Raw genomic sequence first — 19,666 nt, forward strand, 5'->3', positions numbered from 1 at the left:
CTGTTTTCTGGGGGCTGCAGCGGGGGGTGTGAGCGTGCAAGGCAGGCTGGGTCTCCCAGGCTTCTGCATGGGAGAATTCTCAAACAGGACTTCAACCCTCAGTAAGACAATTCTGCCCTTCGTGGCCCAGGCATTCTAACAGAGGGCCAAATAAACAACCATATAGACCATAAAACAAAATCATTAAAATCTGCAGTCTGAAAGCAGTATCAGGTGCTTTGTTTTTACTGGGTAGGAATGAAGATGTGGGCCCGCGGGGCATCTCCCATCTGAGTGCCACGTCGCCAAGTGGAGGCAGAGGGCCAGGAGCCTGGCGGCTGTGGCTTTGAGCTGCCATGACGCAGGGTGTGCGGACTTCCTGCGCCGGCTTTCTTGGGGCTGGGTGGGGTAACAGGTTGGCACACGACAGAGAGGAGATTATACGGCGCATGAGGGGCATCAGGCTGGAGTGCACCTGTGACCTCAGCACAACAGTAACGGGCTCTAAAAGTGACATATTTTAATGGCAGATTTTTCTAGTTTCTTTCATGTTTAAGAAAACACGGTATAGAACTTGCTATTTCAAATGAGCAGTGCAGACATACCTTGCTTTCGCTTTCATTGGACAGAATTTCCAGGGCTTCTAGGTGTGACAAACCTTGGTATTCATCAAAGAGCATCCCGTAGTGCGCGGTTCTCTCCACCGTGAGCTGCTGTGCCCGTCTCTGCTTTTCTTTCTCCTTGGCTTCCCTCAGCATCTGCAGAAACACACGCTGTCTGTGCCCAGGGAGACGGGGAGGGCTGACTTTGTATTTGAGAAGGGTGGATTTTGGTCGCCTTGGAATTTCTAAAAAATGGTTTTTTGATTGATGCTATTGATAATTTTTACATAATGCTCCACTTTGAATTTCACATGTTTCTAATATGCAAAGCAAAACAAAGCAAAAATTCTGTGCCTGGGAACAAGATTGGTAAGAAGCACACCACAAGCTGAACAGCGGTTTCCACTGAAGTGTCTCCACGTGTGTGACTGACTTTCTTAGTTTCTAAAATGCCTAAATTTTCTATAATGATCTAGTTTATGCACATTGGGAAAGTTTAATCTCTTATGACAGGATTAATTGCAACTTTTGCACCTAGGCAGACTTCAAAGCAGAAATAAGCTGGTCTGACTTGATCTGAGTTCCATTATTTTTGAAATTTTGTGTGTGTGGTTATTAAATATCTTCAATGAAAAAAATTAATAAATATAAACTCATAATGTATTTGTTATCAGATACTTAATACAATTAAGACTATTAGCTTATAGATTCTTAGGCTGGTTTCCAAAAGTATTGATGGTGAACCAAGTTCCTATCCACATTAATAATTTTTCTCTGGTTATTTTCTGGTGATTAAATAAAAAGACAACAAAATGAACCCAAGTCCATCAGTCACCCCCAAATTTTCTGCACTTGCTTTCTTTGATTCTAAGTATCTTTTATTTGACTCCTCATTAAGTTTACTAGGGCATTAACTTTATAGGGTTCTTTAATTTCTGTGGAGAGCACCATAAATACACTGGCCACCCCTACAAGGTCACAAGGGGAAGAACACTGAAGAACAGACTCTGCTTTTTATTGTGTGCCAATGAAACAATCAGCCTCGTTCTCCTTTTGGGTTCTTTAGGACGCTAGCCAATAACCCACTGCGCTTCAGAGAGAATTCTCTCTCCTGTCTGTCTTGAAGACTAAATTAGCACAGGCTCTGAATTTTAGTTTTCCAAACAACCCAATAAAGTCATCACTGTGAATTTTTTAACACTTGCAATAAAACCCAAGCACCCCACTGGTCTCAGGGCTTGGTGGTGGTAAAATAAAATAACAAAGTGACAATGAAATCGCTTCCTTTCTCCACACCAACTTCCATCTCTAAATCTGTACTTTGGGGTAGAGGGAAGAAGGGCAGAATGGAAGGGAAAAGGAAAATGTTACTTTGGAATGAGCAGGATTCACTCAAAGATAGGGAGTGAAATTAGAACTGCCTAAAGGATAAACAGCTTGACAAGGGATGCTGGTTCTATTTTCCCTCTGGAGAGAAAAGGAGACGGGCTTCAACAGCAGTGAGTGTGATTCTGGCCTGGAAGAACTCCTGAGAGAGGGAAGCCATGGCGACTTACACCGGTGGGATTCCAGCACCACCTGTGCCCGTGTTATTCACAGTGTTCCCTGTACCACTGCGACAGCACACGTGAGAATTTAGGCAGTGCACGCATGCAATTTAGGGGCTTTGTACAGCTATGCATTTCTTTAGTGTATAGAGGAAAAATATAACAGACTTCCCTGTCTCAGTGGATGAGAGCTTCATCCTTCCAGTTACTCAAAAGACCTTAGAGCCATCCTTGATGACTCCTTTTATCTCATAGCCCATTTTCACTCCAGCGGAAAACCTGGATCTGTCTTCGAATTATACCCGGAACCAGGCACTCATCGCTACCTGCAAGCCCTCCATGCTGTTCTGAGCCACCACTATCTCTTGTTTGGATACTGGCAGTTGCAATTGCCCCTGGGGAGGGTGTGGGGGTGCACCCTGCAGACCACCCTCCTATCCCCAGGAGCATAAGTGATCAAGGCCGGGTGGCTGGGCTTGAAATCCATCCCTGAGCCTCCCGGGACTCCTCCCTCCCAATCACTGGTGCAGTAGGGACACTAAGGCAGACAGTCGCTAGGAGATGGGGCACTCCGTTGTCAGCAGACTTCACGGAAGGGCTCTCCCAGGGCCTCGCCCGGCCGTCCTCAGGCTGCTCGGCAGTCTAGGGCACGCTGCCCGATCCGCTCTCCCTCTTGCCTTCACCGGGGAGGGGCCTGCATCTTGGTCGAATGGTTCCCCCAGCCTTCCTGGGCCCCCTCCCCATCTTCTCTCATGTAGGCAATCAATTCCCCTAATGAAATTCTTGCATGTTTAAGCCCATGTTGGTGTCTGCTTCTGGGAAGACCTAGCCCGAGACACATCGTAACTGGTTTCTTCAATAGTCACACCCTGGCTCCCTCCCCGCCCGCGCCGCGTGGCGTGTTGCTATTCCTGTTCAGACCAGACACACAGACACTCCTGCCTCAGGGCCTCTGCGCGAGCTTCTCCCTCTGCCTGGAATGAGCGCCTCCCAGACTTCTGCGTGGTCAGCCCCCCCTTCCTTCCAGTACTTGCTCTAATGTCATCATCTGCATAAGGCCCCTCATCGTCCACTTCATATTCAACCTGCCCCTCACCCCACCTCCTGACTGCCTCTTGCTGCTCGACTTTTGTCTTTTTTCTCCGCAGCACCCATCATCTTCTAAAACACTGAATAATGTTTGTCTTTCCTCGCTAGATCAAAAGCTCCTTAAGGCCAGGGATTTTTATCCATTTTGGCTACTGATGTATCTCAAGTGCTTGGAACAGTGTCTGGCACAGAGTGGACACCCAGGGTGCACTGTGGAATGGCTGGCTGGCTGGCTGAAGTATTACTGTCTGGAAGGAGGTTAGATCAGCAGTGTTGTGGTGATCCGGCTTAAGCAGGCCATGTGAACTGCAGGTGCAATGCTCGGGGTGCCCCAGAATGTTCTGTACCACACTTTCTGCCATCATCATTCAGATGTGTGATTAGAACACACACCGCAGGTGGCTTGCGTGGCTCCTGGGTGGTACAGTGCTATGAGCATTGCTACTCACATTTCTATGAGCGGTGCTACTTTTTACCAGCAGGTTACATGCAGATGTGATAAAAATCATGATGGTGGCCGGGCGCGGTGGCTCACGCCTGTAATCCTAGCTCTCTGGGAGGCCGAGGCGGGCGGATTGTTTGAGCTCAGGAGTTCGAAACCAGCCTGAGCAAGAGCGAGACCCCGTCTCTACTAAAAATAGAAAGAAATTAATCGGACAACTAAAAAAAAATATATAGAAAAAATTAGCCGGGCATGGTGGCATATGCCTATAGTCCCAGCTACCCGGGAGGCTGAGGCAGAAGGATTGCTTGAGCCCAGGAGTCTGAGGTTGCTGTGAGCTAGGCTGACGCCTTGGCACTCTACCCCGGGCAACACAGTGAGACTCTGTCTCAAAAAAAAAAAATCGTGATGGTAGCACAGAAATTATAGTAATCTGGGGAACTAACCTAGTCCAATTCTGCACGTTACGGCCAAACAGGCCACGGCGGCGTGAGCTAGCTTCTGGACTCAGTCTCATTTCTCTCACCTCATCACTATCTTAGCTAGAATAAGGTTTTATACGTATATATAAAATCTGGTGACAGAAATATTCCCACGTGCTCATCGAATATTCTTCTGCTCCTAGACGCATGGCTAACCAGCATTTCTCAGCCCCCTGAACTGAGTTGGGTGGGCCATGGGACAAGGTTCGGCCGAGGGCATGAAGGCAGAAGCGATGCCTGCACTTCCAGGGCTGGTCCCCAGTTGTCCCGCGTGGCCCTCCACAGCTTGCCCTCCCCTCTGTGAGGCTGGAACTAAAGGATCTCAAGACAATGGAGCCAGAAGATGTGGGCTCAGAAGAGAGCTACCCACGAGAGCCCCCTGGGACAGAGGCTCCCACGGGAGAAGGTGTGTTCACGCTGCACACAGTGGGCACAAAAGGTAAACCTTTCGTCCTAAGCCTCATAGATACTGGGGCATTGTTCTTTTACATACTAATCTGTTTTCTTAAGGAAGAGGAGGGTGATGGTCTGGATGATCCTTCAAAGTCCCCACCTGGGCTATAACACCAGGGTGGTCATACGTGGGTTATTTTAGAAGAGATGAAGCTTTCGGGGAGCTGCCGTGCACATGCTCTCAGCCATAGCTCTCTGTGAAGACACCGTCATGGGTTCCCAGTGCCCGGCCATGAGAAGATATTCTGGTCCTGCCTGTGCTGTCTACAGAATCTGCCGCTGCAGCAGCTCCCCTGATTTTAGCAAGGCACAGAGAGACCTGGTGTCTCAGGCTCTCGCAGAGCAAGCGCCAGGGGCGTGCCTGCGCTGTGCGGATAAGCCGGCATGTGCCGTCTGGAACAGCAAGTTCAATGTTAGAGCTTTATATTTGGAAAAGAAGATAAATATTACTTTTAATTTTCTTGACTACTGTGAGTAAGCAAAGAGATTATTATGTCTCTTAAGGAGGGCTGGAAACCTTCAGTGCCGCGCTGGAAGTGTGAGAGGAGAAGCCCACCCTTGCACATATCGAGGGAAACAGAAACGAAAATTCCAGTGAGATACCATTTCCGCCTCATATACTGATACACAACAATGGCCACAACAACAACTAACATTTCTGAGTGCTAAGTATGAGTTGGGTTCTATTCTGACTCATTTAATCCTCGTAACAAAGCTATTAGTAAGTACCGTTGTCATACCCAGTGTACAGATGAGTAAACTGAGACACAGAGGAACTAAGTAACCTGTCCAAGGTCATGCAGCTAATAAATGGTAGGCCTGGGATACGTACAATGGCATATATGGAACAATCTTGAAGAAACTGTTAAGTGAATAAAGCAAAGTATAAAAGAGTATGATTAGTATGCCACCATTTGGTTGAAAAAGTATGTGTGTATATATGTACATGCATACACACATGCATAGATGTGTCTGTATGTATAGCTACGTATGCATTCATATATCTGTATGTATGAGAATACCTGTATCTCTCTTCATAGATTCATATCTAGATGGCATCTCTGATAGAATCCACAAGACAACTGTTAACTGGGTTGTCTCCTCTGAGGAACTAAGTGGTGAGGAAAGAGGAGTGTTAGAAATTCAATTTTCATTCTCTGCTCTTTGGTGCCATTTGAATTTGGATTATGTACTTTAAATCCCCTATTCAAAAAGATAAACAAAGATTTATTTACTTTATTGACTAGAAGAGAAAACTGCAATAGTATATGATCCAACCTGAGACAAGGACACGGTTCTCTCCATGAGGGTCTTGGTCCGCTTGAAGCCTGGGTCGCTTTCCGCAAGGACATTCATGGTTTTCTTGCCAATGAACTCCAGAGCATCGAGACCTCCGGTTAAGACACTCTTACCCTGCGGACGAGATAACAGCGTGAGACTAGATTTTTAGGTTTTCCTGTTTCACGGCTGTCAGCAACTCCTAGGTGACTGGCACTATCTATCTTCAAATATTAAAATCAATATAAAGTCACAATTTTTTCTCATCAGATTTATCATCCATTTAATCCTTCTTTCCCCTTTGGAAAAGCATATGTTATATAATTTGTAGGACATACAGTGTTATTAAAAATGATGCTTAGGAAAAAACTAAAGCACATTAAAGATGAAGTTTACTGACTTTGTGTATGAATAGATATGTATTTCACACATAAAATTAACAGGTGACCCAGTTGCTGTTTTTGTTTGAAAAATTTTTAAACCAAGTAACAGAATTATTTGGAGCAGTCTATTAAGATGTCAAATACTCTTGCTAATTTAGGGAATTCTTTACTCTAGGGCCTTGGTGCGTAGGACCCTCAGGCTGTTTCAGACGGCTCTCGCGTCCTTTCAGAAACTAGCAATAACTGCCATTAAGTAGTACATTCATGAAATAAGACAGGTTGATTTCCACGTACTTCAGGCTTTAGAAACTGTTCTATTATATAGTTATCGCCCAAAAATCCCTTTGTCAGCCGTTGTCTTCTTGAAAAAAATGTTAAGATAACCAAGACCTACTCACATAAACTCAAGTGAACAGAACTGCGTACATTTCTCTGCAACCTCTTCTGTATATACATCTCAACTGTATAACTGTAATTACAATATGCATACATCTGTTTTTTCCCACCATACATAAAAATATATAAATTATATTTTATATTATTAACTATATGCATTTTCCAATTTTCATAATTATCATTAAATAGCAATATTCAATTTCATTGAATTAATATACTTTATTTGTTGCTTCCATCTTGGGCATTCAGACTTTGTTTTCAGATTTGGGAGATGATCAATAATCATGCTGTAAAATGGATTTTCAAAGGAATGTACTTTGGGAGGATGGTGGGATATCAGTAATTCACACTTCCGTGTAATTTGACTTAGTGTCTACTACCATCCTACGAGGGGTTACTTTAGTAGGAAGTAAAATGGGGACGTTTACTAAGGCAGACCTGGGGGTGGGTGTCTGGCACTTGGGAAAAGGGGGTCACGGAGGCTGGAGAAAGCACACAAAGGAACATGAGGATACCAAAGGCAAACTCAGAGTGCCCCGTGTTATACCGAGAGGCTGTGAATTCGTGTCTTATACCAGAGACACTGAAAGAGCTCCCCCATCCCCAATTCTACAAACTCTCCGTGGGGTGCCTGACTCGAATTGCTACTTGACTCGGAAAACATACCTGCTGCCGCTCCTTCGCTCCACCAGGTCCAGAGGTCCTCAAGTAGCAAGGAGAGGAGCAGTCGCTTTCTGTATGTCTGCCATACCCTGACCCCAAAGTCCGGGTAAGACACTCTCACGTTTGTCCACAGCCCTCATTTCTTTCCCTGCTGCACGGTGTTTACCTGCCGAGCTGCTCAGTCTTCCAGGGTACCGTGCCCTCTTGTTTGCATAGCTCCTGGCGCATAGTGAAGGCTAATCATGTTTGTGTTTTTATAAATGAATGAAAAATGGGACACAAACCATATTTTATAAAAACTAGTTAGTTGGTTCTGTGTAGTTGAAAAGAAAGCTTTTCCTCTTGACCCTGAGCACCAGCAGGCTGCCTCTTCTCAGTCGAGGTGCTTCTTCCTTCTCGCGTTACTCATCGATGTGCTGTTGTCAGTATCAAGCTTCTTTTAAGAGGCAGGCAGGGAGATAAACTTAGGGTGATGTGAGTTGGGGGAGAGTGGGAATTAGGAGGTAGGGATGGAGGAAGAATGTTGATCTGTGTCTGGAAACACTTTAGAAACATATCCGAGCTATTATTCCTGACTCATTACTCGTACTTTTTTATTTGATGGTTTTATGATTTTTCAAATTTAGGGTTAAGAGAAACAGACCATTTAAGAAAAACAGTTGTCCCAGCTCTGACAAAGAGTTCTCTCTCCCTGCAACCAGAGGCTGTCCTTGCTGCAGTTAGAAAGGACACTGTTAAATCAGACTGAAAAATGTTCCACTAAACAGCTCCTTTCTTTTAAACCTAAAACATATTTCATTTTGCCCTTACTATTCTGGATACAAGGTTACTCCTACTCTGCAGCAGAAAGCATCAAAAAGCCCATAATCCAAAGTCATGAGCAAGGCCATCTTTTCTCTGATGTATCTAGGTCATCGGTAAACAGAAATATCAAAAGGCAGCCCTGGGAAACACACGGGCAAAGAGAGGAAGCAGCTAATGACTTACCGTGTTTTGAACCACACTGGTGATGGCTGACAGCACGCCCCGAGGACCTGATGAAGGAGAAGTGGGTGGGCTTTCTGCAGGGCCCCCATCTGCAGTCGCATCTGTTACTAAAGAGAAAAAAAATCCTTTTAGAGTTCATTTTGCGGATCTTAACTTGCAAACCTTCTACTCGTGCACATGGTATAATAAAGCCCAAGTCCGAGAGTAAACAAAGTACCCAAAGTAAACACGTCACTCACTTTCAGGGACTCTGTTTTCAGTATCAGTTTGGGCCCCTTTGGAAGATCCAGAATTTACACCATGAATCCGTAGGGTGGCTCCTGCTTTCTCCTTGACTGCTGTCAATCTGTGACCTGTTGGGAAATAAGAATATGGTTCACGGATACGTTAGAAATCCATGGTCTGCAGATCCTCTAGCTAATCTTACAGAAGTCGTAGATGTGCATCTCGACTGGGAGAAAGTGGTCAAGAGCAGAGGAATCCCTGCTCTCTCAGACGTCAGTTCCGCTATGAGCACAGCTTCACCACTGGCTGGGTGAGTGACCTTGGAGAAGTTACCTAGCCTCCCTGTGACTCAGTTTCCTCATGGGGTTACTGTGAGAAGCAAATGAGATAAATGTATGTAAAGTCCTCCCAGATGTTCTCTTGTTCCCTTTTTCCTTCTCAGCCACCTACCTATCCACCTGGGGTTCCAAACTTAAGATACTGTCTTTGCATAGTGGACCTGTCTTATCCTCTTCACTCCTGTGTGAGTTTCTCATGGCACACAGTCCTCATCCATTCTTTCATTCCTTGCAGGCCTGGCACATTGCAGGTGCTCAATTAATACTGGCTGAATTGAAATCAGCTGAGCCTCAACATGCTCCTTCCGAGGGGCAGGCATTCCTTCAGGCATGGAGAGCAAAGGGTCTGGAGCCCATATCCCCAAATCAGAAGGCAAGTCAGTGAGGAAACCAGGAAGGTCACTCAATGACTCTGATAGTTGTCTTAAGCAGTAATGGTCCAAACAAGCTTTCGTAGTAGTCAGCCAGGCTGAAGGGCACTGGTTTCACTACATCTAGCAGGGACGGTAGCTGTATTCTCCAGGGCCCGGCACAGTGAGTGTTCAATAACTATTGGGTGAATACAGAGCTGACCTTACTGCCCACACAGGAAAACTCCAACCCTTAACCTGATAGGGAAAGAGCCTTGTCTACATTTCATTCTGGAGAGATTCTTCCCCTTCTGAGACCCTTATGATGAGCTATAGCTTTTCTGAGTTGCCAAACCCAATGAAGGAATTAACAGCCTACTGATGTCCCCGAGTGGCTATCCGAGTTCTTGAAGGAGAAGCAGCACAGGCTGCCATCGTCACAGTGCTCACGTCCCCTTAGGAAGACTTCTTTCTCTAGGGACCTGGGCAACCTCAGCTTGTTGAAACACAAGGCAGCAGCAGTATTAATAAGTCCCAAGTCACAGTAGGACTTGAGAGCTAGATAGAACCACCTAGTCTTAGAAGGCACTGTTAAAATGACAAGTTAGTTGTCCATCTCCTGAATAAGAAAGAGGAAAACATAGATGAATCCCAAACCCAAAGAGTAGTGTTTTATCAGCTGTAACCTTATTTATCAGAGGGTCTTAACATAAACAAGACACTGATGTTTACCAAATATAAGGACTAATTATATCCAATAGAAACCACCTGTCACTATACACAACCCAGAAACCCTGAAACTTAAGAAACATTATTTACCCTACCTACAACTTTAATTACATATAGAAATATCTCTCTACTCATGTGCAGATCATTAGACACAATCCAGACTCATTAAGCAGTTACTTAAAAAACAGAAGATGTTCTATAACTGCTAAAATTAAGACTTGAATTCTCTCTAGCTTCCAGTGAATTCCAAGCATTTCAATGGAAACTTAACTGAAGTTTCAGTAACCCATAAATAGGATATAATCATCTAACTCTTCTACATACTGAGTCCACACTCCCTGCCATTAAAAAAAAAACATATGTTTTCCAAAAGGAAATGATGTACGTCCAAATCTCAGCCGTGATTCTCACCTAGATTTCTGAGAGCCAAATCAAGGATAAATGAGCTCGAGGAGGCCGGGAGGCACCATCTGCTTCATCGTCTTTGCTTAAGTTATACGAGAAAGATGATCACACATCCTTCCCTGAGATCATTTAACGAGATTAGGGTTTAACAAACCTCACATTCGTTATCTTCTCTTTCACCGTGTCCGCCCCTTGCAGCTTAGGGCCCTGTCTCTTTTTGAAGGGAAAAACAGCTTCTCACCGTCTCAGAACACAAATGATCATGAATATGTATGCGTAAGCTGCCTCTAGAAAAAACACTTTGTTTCTGGAAGGAAATACCATTTTTATGTGCACACAAATGGGATGTGTCTGTTTACCAGACGTGAAAAGAGGCTGCTACTCCAACTATATTTTCTGATTGACAATTCTTTTTCTGATTTTTTTTTTGTTAGTCAAAGTATCTCTTTACTGCATTCTCCTAGAAATATAAAGTTAGGCTTTCTATTTATGTATAAGCTGTAATTTTTCATAGACAAGGCTTAGACACTATGCCACACCCTATTCTGAAGAGTAACTTCTAAAAACTTTACTTAGTGTGACATCTAGTGCCCAGAACAAGGAAATAATAATACGGAGTCATTGTCACCTTTTGATCGGGAGTGATTCATTTCCAGAGGTATTGATTGGGTTCTACCAATAAGAGAAAAATAACAGATATGAATAATATTATATGTGTAGTTCATGGATTCATTTCTTAATGTCATCATGAACCCTAAGTAACCTGAAAATATGAAACCCCTCTAAACTCCATGGTTCTAAGGATGGAATAACCTCACTCCTTGACTTATTGCAGTAAAAGGTGATTACTGCAAGGAAGATAATAAGAATGTTGTATAAATGCTGTTACACTGTATCATTTTAAAATAAATGTTAAACAATTGGCTGGTGTTTAATTTATCAGCTATACTCTAGTGGAAAACACCTTAAACTTAGGAGCCAGGAGTTGTGTGGAAGGATTCTGGGCCCCTCACTTCTCAGCTGTGTGGTGTTGGTGAGCTAAGCAACCTGAGTCTGCTGCTGTGTCTTCTCTGAAAGGAGAACTGTAACGCCTCCCTCCCAGGGTTTCGTGAGACTGAGGAGAAACACATGAAACCCCTGCAATAGCCAACACTTACTGAGCACTTACTATGTTCCGGGCACTGTACTGAATACTTTTAGTACGGCAAATTATCTCATTCAATAATCTCACCAACCTTATGAGGTAAGGGATAGTATTATACCATTTTGCAACTCAGAAATCTGAGACCTGGTGAGATGAAATCACTTGCCCAAGTTCCTAAAGCCAATTAGTGACAGAGGCAGGATTCCAACCCAGTCATTTGGACTCTAAAACCCATGTTATATAAAGAAAGTTTTATATGTCATTTATAGTTGATTAAATGTCATTTCAATCCCATGTCTATAACTCCTTGGTAGGAGTGTCCTCCTTTTTAAAACATTGTTTTTTTCTAAAAATGAGCTTGAGGCCGGGCGCGGTGGCTCAAGCCTGTAATCCTAGCACTCTGGGAGGCCGAGGTGGGCGAATCGTTTGAGCTCAGGAGTTCGAGACCAGCCTGAGCAAGAGCGAGACCCCGTCTCTATCAAAAATAGAAAGAAACTAATTTGACAGCTAAAAATATATAGAAAAAATTAGCCAGGCATGGTGGTACATGCCTGTAGTCCCAGCTACTCGGGAGGCTGAGGCAGGAGGATTGCTTGAGCCCAGGAGTTTGAGGTTGCTGTGAGCTAGGCTGATGCCATGGCATTCACTCTAGCCCAGGCAACAGAGCGAGACTCTGTCTCAAAAAAAAAAAATGAGCTTGACTTACTTTACCTTGACCGAAAAACAAGGTGAAGGTCACCTCCACTGTGAAACCTTACCCTAACCCTCTGCCTCCCAGCTGTGCCTTGTGGCAGCACAGCCTGGTGACTTTAGGGCCATCTCTGTGCTGTGTAGGCTGAGTTCTCAGGACACTGGGTAGTGCTATCTTATCACATCTACTTCAAATTTTCTTCTCAAAATGCACTGTGGTTTTACCAAGCCCTCTTCTTGCTAGTTTCACTGAGATAAAAAAAAAAAAGCCATTGAAGAGACATCTCCCCTCTTTCTGGAGAGATGAAATAATTCGCTGGTGGTGGGAGGTTCTCTCTGGCCAAGTGCTAACTTAGAGAAGTGATGGCAGTTCTACCCAGCGCCCTAAATGACGGGTGCTCAGTGGGCATTCTCTGTGGGTCCCCTATGCTGAAAGACACCAAGGAGGGCACGAGCTAATTCATTAGGAGAGTTTCTCTCTTTTAGATTACTTCATTTAAAAATACATTTCCTTCTTTTTCTTTTTTTTTGTTTTGTTTTTCTTCTTTTAAAAAAAGTATATATAAAAAAGAAACTAAAAAATAAACCCCATAATATCATTTTCTTGATATATCTGGATTAATTTTTCCCTAATTTTTTGTGGTAAAATGCACATAAGATTTATCATCTTAACCATTCCTAAGTGTACAGTTCAGTAACATCAAATATACCCACAATGTTGTACAACCATCACCACCATCCATCTCCAGAACTCTTTTCCTCTTGTAGGACTCAAACTCTATGCCCACTAAACAATAATTCCCCATTCCCCCTTCCCACCAGCACCCGGCAACCATCATTCTTTCTGTCTTTATGATTTTGACTACTCCGAGTACCTCATGTAAGTGGAACCAGAGAGCATTTGTCTGTTTGTGACTGACTTATTTCACTTGGCATAATGTCCTTAAGGTTCATCCATGTTGGATCATGTGTGAGAACTTCCTTCCTTTTTGAGGCTCAGTAATATTCCATTGTATGTATAGGGCACATTTTGCTTATCCATTCATCTGTGCACGGTCACAGGGGCTGCTTCCAGTTTTAGCTCTTGTGAATAATGCTGCTGTGATCATGGGTCTCTTAGAGACTGTGCTTTCAACTCTTGGATATATGCCCAGAAGTGGAACTGCTGGATCACATGGTAACTCTTTTCAATTGTTTGAGGAGCTGCCGCACCGTCTTCTACAGTGGCGGCACCATTTTTTATTCCGCCAACAGTATGCAAAGTTTCCACTTCCTTCCCATCAGCACCAACACTTGTTTTCTGCTTTTTTGATAGTGCTCATCCTAATGGGTGGGAGGTGGTGTCTCCCTGGAGTTTTGATTTGCATTTCCCTAATGACTAGTGATGTTGAGCACCTTTCCATGTGTTAGTTTTTAACATGAAAATATTTATAATATTAGCAAATCCAAAGAGTACAGAAACACAGACAGCAGAAGGTGAACGAGCTTCTTTCTGCTTAGACAGCTTCGAGGGACGTAACAGGCAATAGGGTACGCGAGCTTTTAAGGGCCTATGGAAATAATTAAGACCTGGAAAAATTGTTGGCTTTAAAAGACAAAAAAGAAAATTGCAAATTAGAAATTAATATTTACTTAAATGTATTCAAAACATAATATTGGATCGACTGGTCACACTATCATTCAAATAAATTCAACTCTTATGTTGTTTTTTATATTTTTAAATTATATTTAATAAGGGATGTCAGTGTATTTTAATGTATTTGCTGTAACACAGGAGGGACTTCCAAAAGGAGGCGTGTTTAGAGCTTTTAAAAGACTTAAAGTGGCCCTGTCTCTCCCCTCAACCACTTCCTTCTGAAGATAACAACCCTAATTTATTTCTTGTGATTCCTTTCAGGAAAAAAAAGCACATATAACTACATACAAGTATTGTGGACCTGGCTTTTTCCATTTGGCAATATATAGTTGAAGTCTCGGCACACACAGACAGTGGTAGGTGCTGTGTGTTGCCTGGGACCATGGTGCTCGTTCTCCCTGACGCTGCGAGCGTCGTCTACCGACAGCTCTCAACTAAATGCCTCCTTCTGAATTGTCCTTGATCAAGGCAGTTCCTGAGGTCCCCCCACGACTGTACTACAACAACTGATGAACGGGGGACTTGGTGACACAAAGGCCCTGCCCCATTAATGGGAGACATCTCTGAAGAGTCATCCAAACCCCGAGCTCCCTACAGGAGAGGCTGAGACCTCTGCTGTAACTGCCCTGCGGTCCAACCTCTCCCTTGGCCCAGTTCTGCTTCCCAATCCTTCACTCCCTTGCAAAGCTTGTTCTTTGGGGGGTTGGTGTATATGGAATGCATCAACATCTGATGTGTTTATTTACTTTTCGAAATTACTGCTGTTCCCCTTTAAAGCCCTGGGGTTGATGTTATGAGTGTGTGTGTGTGTGTGTGTATTATATATATATATATATATATATATATATATATATATATACACACATTGTGTTTCAGACTCTTTTCTGTCAATGAATTCAAGATATTCTAAAAAGTTGTGAAGAGTAGTTGTTTAGAAAAATGTGGTTGCTACTGCCACGCTCAACTAAAAGCAAACTATAGTGTGGCAAAAAGAGGAGCCGATTAACTTTCCTTTTGGAAAAGTCTTCCTTCTCCCTAATCATGGTTGATGTCCACTCTGTAATCAAATGCTCACTTCCCTTTAGGTTCAAAATTGACAGGAAGTGTTACTGCACTGATGATGTTTGCCTAGCAGTCCAACAGAAATTCATTAACCCCTGTGCCTTATTCACAGATTCTACAGGATTGTGGACAAACTCCAAGTATTGATCCTGTTATCTTTGTATCGATGATCCTTGAGAATTTCCACATCATCAGCAATGTCACCTTCAAAAATGAATCTATGCGCTATTGATAGTCATTTACACAGTGAGGAGTTCTCATCGTAGTACCAGTTTGACAAGTTTGCCATTCTCCATAATAAACATTGTCATTATTTCTGACAGGACTGGTAGAAGAGTTTCGTTAGAATGTGCAGAAGGGGAAAACTGTGTAACCTGGGAGAGAATGGGGAAAGGGAACAGTGGTAATTTTGAAAAGTAAATAAACAGAGCAGATACATTCCACATACGCCAACCCCCAACCTTAGGCACTCTTGCCTAGGGTGATTAGACTCATAAAACTGTCAAAGCTAGAATTTCAAGTAAACATTCAGGCCTTTGGTAGTATCTAGAAATAAATTACTCTGTTCTACTACAGAGTTTTTTCTTTGGTATACTTGCATATGTTACAGCATTATTGACTTTCATTTTCATTATTGGTCTATCACTCTCAGCTTAGCAATATATTTTAGGAATAAGTCGAGTCTATAAGATGCTTGTGGGAAATCAGCTGGTTCTCACATCACTTAGAAGTTGCCATCAAAATTCCTTTTTTTGGTTACATTTTCCTAAATTGTTTTTTTATATTTCCCACTGTGTTTTTTGCCTAGAAAAAGTAAGCATTTCTATTGTATTTTATGAACTTGTCTAGAGGCATGAGTGGCAGATGATCAAGTCTTAGAATGCGGTGATGGGGCGGCTCTGGGTGAACCTAACGCAGAAGTTAAGGCCTCTCCGAAAGGAACCGCTGACCGGAAAATGTTTGATTTCGTACATGCATTGAGTAGGTCACTTTTCTCACTTTCCCTTAACCTTAGGGTCAAAGCAGTGAGGCAAAAGATAAACTATAAAAATAAAGAGCAGCTAAATGTCCATCAATTTTCTGTATTTTTCCACTCAGCACAGTGGTTACAAATATTTTTCTCCTTCTAACATAGCCACACTTTATGGAATCATCATATTCTGGAAGTTGGAAGGGACCTTAGAATTTCTCAAGTTCCCCTACCCACATTGTTCCATATAAAGAACCTGAGTCTCAGAGAGGTTAAGTGCGTGGTGTAGCTAGTTGGTGATAGTCTCTTATGATCACGAGGTTAGTAGCATTCAGGACCTGGTCTCAGGTCTTATGACCCATGGTAGAGTGCTCATTCCCCAAGAATACCACCTTCCAAATGTTTCTATTCTCCAATTACTCTCCTGCCAACTCTAAACAGTTCTAACTATTCTAACTGCAGTTTTCAGCAACTGTTAGAAGTACTGGTTTCTATTTCTAGTGCTCGATTGACAGCTTTGTGTTTTGTTAAGGACTAAGTGTTTCGCACTCCTGTCTGCAACTGGAATTACCCTGGGGGTAGCATGAGCTTTCTGAGTGGAAATCAATTGCAATTGAACATGTGGTTATTTTCTTCCTTTACTTTCCACAGGCAATTTGTAAACCTTCACGAGCTCGTGACCGCTGTGAGTGATCTGTTTTCCAATAAGTTTCTTTGCCCAATGATAATAAACTGTTAAAGTTGCAAAGCCCTGGGGTTGATATTATGCCTGTACACAATGGCATCTGCGACTAGCCTGCCTCTCTCAATCCCAAGACAGCAGCTCAGTACAGACCCAGGTCCAGGAAGGCACCCACAACTTCTTAAAGCCTGTGTGTTCAGATAGCTGGGCTCCATTCCTGCCTCTGCTTCAGCCTGTGGGACTGGCTATGGCATCTCCCCATGTGTGGGATACCTGTGACCCCAATTACCTTTCAGGAATCAAATTTCCAACCACTACTTCTTGTTTCCAGCCTTGGAACCCATAACTTCAGCCTCTTCTTATGCTACATGATTTAGTTCTGTATAAGGTCCACAAAGATGCTTATCTAAGTTGTGAAATATATACTGATATTGTTTTAGCTATTCTTCCTGTGTAAAGTCACAGCACGTCCTGACCAGAAGTGTCTAAAATACGCTTTAGGGGCAACTTAGGGATGGTATTCCCATTTATATTTCTATTGCATTTATTGAGGTAATGATGACCAGCGGTGATGAACAATTTTAGTACCTGCTTTTCTAAAGACAGCTCTAAAATTTGTCCAAAGGCATTTTTAGAAAGAACATCAATATTTCAACAATTTTATGATCTTCCTCATGTACCCTTTGCCACTGTGGGTGCAAACAAGAGAAAATGCCAAGATTCACTTGATTTTCAAAATTCTAGCATGTAGCCAGAGCTGTTAAAAAATACAGTTTCTGGGATTGGTGGTGTAACTGATAAGGATTTTGAACAGAAAAGAGAAGTGTGGTAGGCAGTGTGGTCACACACCACATAGCAACGTTTCCGTCAGTAACGGGCCACACGTATGACAGTGGTCTTGTAAGATTACAATGCCGCGCTTTTACTGTACCTTTTCTGTTTAGATGTGTTTAGATATACAAACACTTACCACTGTGTTCCAGTTGCCTGCAGTATTCAGTACAGTAACGTGCTGTCCAGGTCTGTAGCCTAGGGGCAGTAGGCTGACCACACAGCCTGCAGACACAGTGAGCCATCCCATATAGATGTGTGTAAGTATACTCTGTGATGTTCATACGATGATGAAGTCACCTAACAAAGCATTTCTCAGAATGTACAACCATACCGAGAGATGGCCCCCAAGATTCTTGTCCCCCCACCCCAGGGTGTATATACCCTATGTAATCCTGTCCCTCTTGAGTGTGGGCAGGAGTATGAATATGATGGAATTTCATTCCCGTGATTAGGCTACTCTATCTGGCAAAAGTGAAAGGATTTTTCAGATGTAATTAAGGTCCTTAATCATTTGAATTTGAGTGAATCCAATGAGATCATCCTTGGTGGGTCTGAACCAATCAGGAGAGCCTTTACAAGGAACTGGGCCCTTCCTCAAGGCAGAGATTTGATGCATAAGAAAGATTATCCTGCTAGCTTTGAAGAAGGACTTGAGGGCAGCCTTTTGGAGCTGGGAGTGACCCCTGGCCAAAAAGCAGGAGGAGAATGGGGACCTCAGCCTTACCACCGCAAGGAACTGAATTCTGCCAACAACCTGCATGACCTTGAAAGATGACTCCTCCAACGCCGGGGCGCCAGCTGAGCAGGCAGAGCCACTGGCCTCCTCCTCGAGTCTGGGCCCCGTCCTAGCTGCTCCACCCTGCTGGCCCAGTTCAGCCGCCATGCTGCCTCAGGCAAAGGTGAGCCTCAGATGAGAACGCAGCTGGCCGGTGCTGTGATTTCAGCCTGGTAACATGCTGGGCAGCTACCCCATACCTGGGCTCCTGACCCACGGAAACTGGCCAATAATAAATGTATGTTGTTTTAAGCCTCTAAATTTGTGGTTATTTCTTACACAGCAACAGAAACTAATACAATTGGATATACTGAACTTCACCCTGACATTGCACGGGGCAATGTGCAAGTGTCGTACAATCTCAGAGAAGCCACGTCTTTACCAACCACATGAGGGAAAGTGGCAAGTGACCGGCACAACAACCACGTTGCTTCACAGGCAATTACCTCTTTAGGCTCTTCTGGATCAATTACTACACAGAGCCAGGTGAGAACCACCAGGATTTTTAAGTCGCTGCGAAGGTAACAAGATGCAATTTATCATCTGCACTCAGATGCAGATGCCTCAGACACAGGGAAATTTAAAGAGCGGCTCCAAACACAAGCACTGACTTCAGATCCAGCCCAAAGGGACCTGACACGGAAATAACATCCTGCTTTTCAAGCGGGAAAGTCGGCGCCATCTGCTGGCCATGTCTGATCAAGGTGACAAAACCCAGAGGCCTTGCAGCGCAGTGCGCCGGAGCCAGGGCAGCATGTGCAGGGCCAGACAGACAAGACACCCGAGAAGATGCCGGGACAGTGCACTCAACGGAAAGCTGTCATCGGCAGATGGAAAACCCTGTGAGGATCTAGCAAAGCCGACGTCCAGTGATGAGCTGCAGCCACGACTGATGAGAAACAACAGCAAATGGCCCGACAAACTGGCAGTGGACAGGCAGGCGCACCTTCAAGTGTGAAGGAAAAGCACTTGTGAGCGCTGCCCTCAGGGCAGACGGTTTCGTATCTGCTGTGAAAGAAACCTGTGTTTAAAGTTTTAATGAAAAAGTAAATATCCATCATAGAACCTTCTAAAGCACCAAACTCACTATGAACCACAGTGGTTTTGGACCTTCGTAACTGGCAGCATCAGGACACTTTATTGTCTTATGCCATAAACCATGAGAGCTGTATAATTTTGGTGACCATAGTATTTACATTTCCATGACTTGCTCCAATTTAAAAAATCTTTTCGAGTCCCCATTTTGAGGCTTTGGTTCAGAGGCATGCTACTCCTAAGCGCTGCCAGCGGCAAGAGCCCTCCACTTTCAAGAGGAGATGCCTTTGCTAAATTATCCTGGACATGCTGATGTTCTGCCTTCAGTTTTTGTGAGGAGTAGACATAGGAAATGGTAACATGGATACCTTAACAAACTTACACTCACGAAGACACTGTCCATTATACTTTCTCTTTATATAGGAACAAATACAGAAAATTTCTTTAAAAATTTAAAACCTGGAAAATACACTTATTTAGATAAATTAAA

The 19,666-nt window shown here is 43.6% G+C and overlaps 1 protein-coding gene across 1 annotated transcript in view; it reads right to left on the minus strand.

The window, feature by feature from the left end:
- The window catches only part of FAM114A1 (family with sequence similarity 114, member A1), a 68,313-nt gene that overhangs the window by 21,969 nt on the left and 26,678 nt on the right, over positions 1-19,666 (minus strand). Inside the window, exons 4-7 of the mRNA XM_012644515.1 lie at positions 8,541-8,654; positions 8,302-8,408; positions 5,873-6,007; positions 585-737 (exon numbers count right to left, since the gene is read on the minus strand). Of these exons, the coding sequence (XP_012499969.1) occupies positions 585-737; positions 5,873-6,007; positions 8,302-8,408; positions 8,541-8,654 (509 nt within the window). The remainder of the gene's footprint in view (positions 1-584; positions 738-5,872; positions 6,008-8,301; positions 8,409-8,540; positions 8,655-19,666) is intronic.

This window comes from Propithecus coquereli, unplaced genomic scaffold, assembly GCF_000956105.1.
Source record: "Propithecus coquereli isolate 6110/MARCELLA unplaced genomic scaffold, Pcoq_1.0 Scaffold213, whole genome shotgun sequence".
NCBI lineage: Eukaryota > Metazoa > Chordata > Mammalia > Primates > Indriidae > Propithecus > Propithecus coquereli.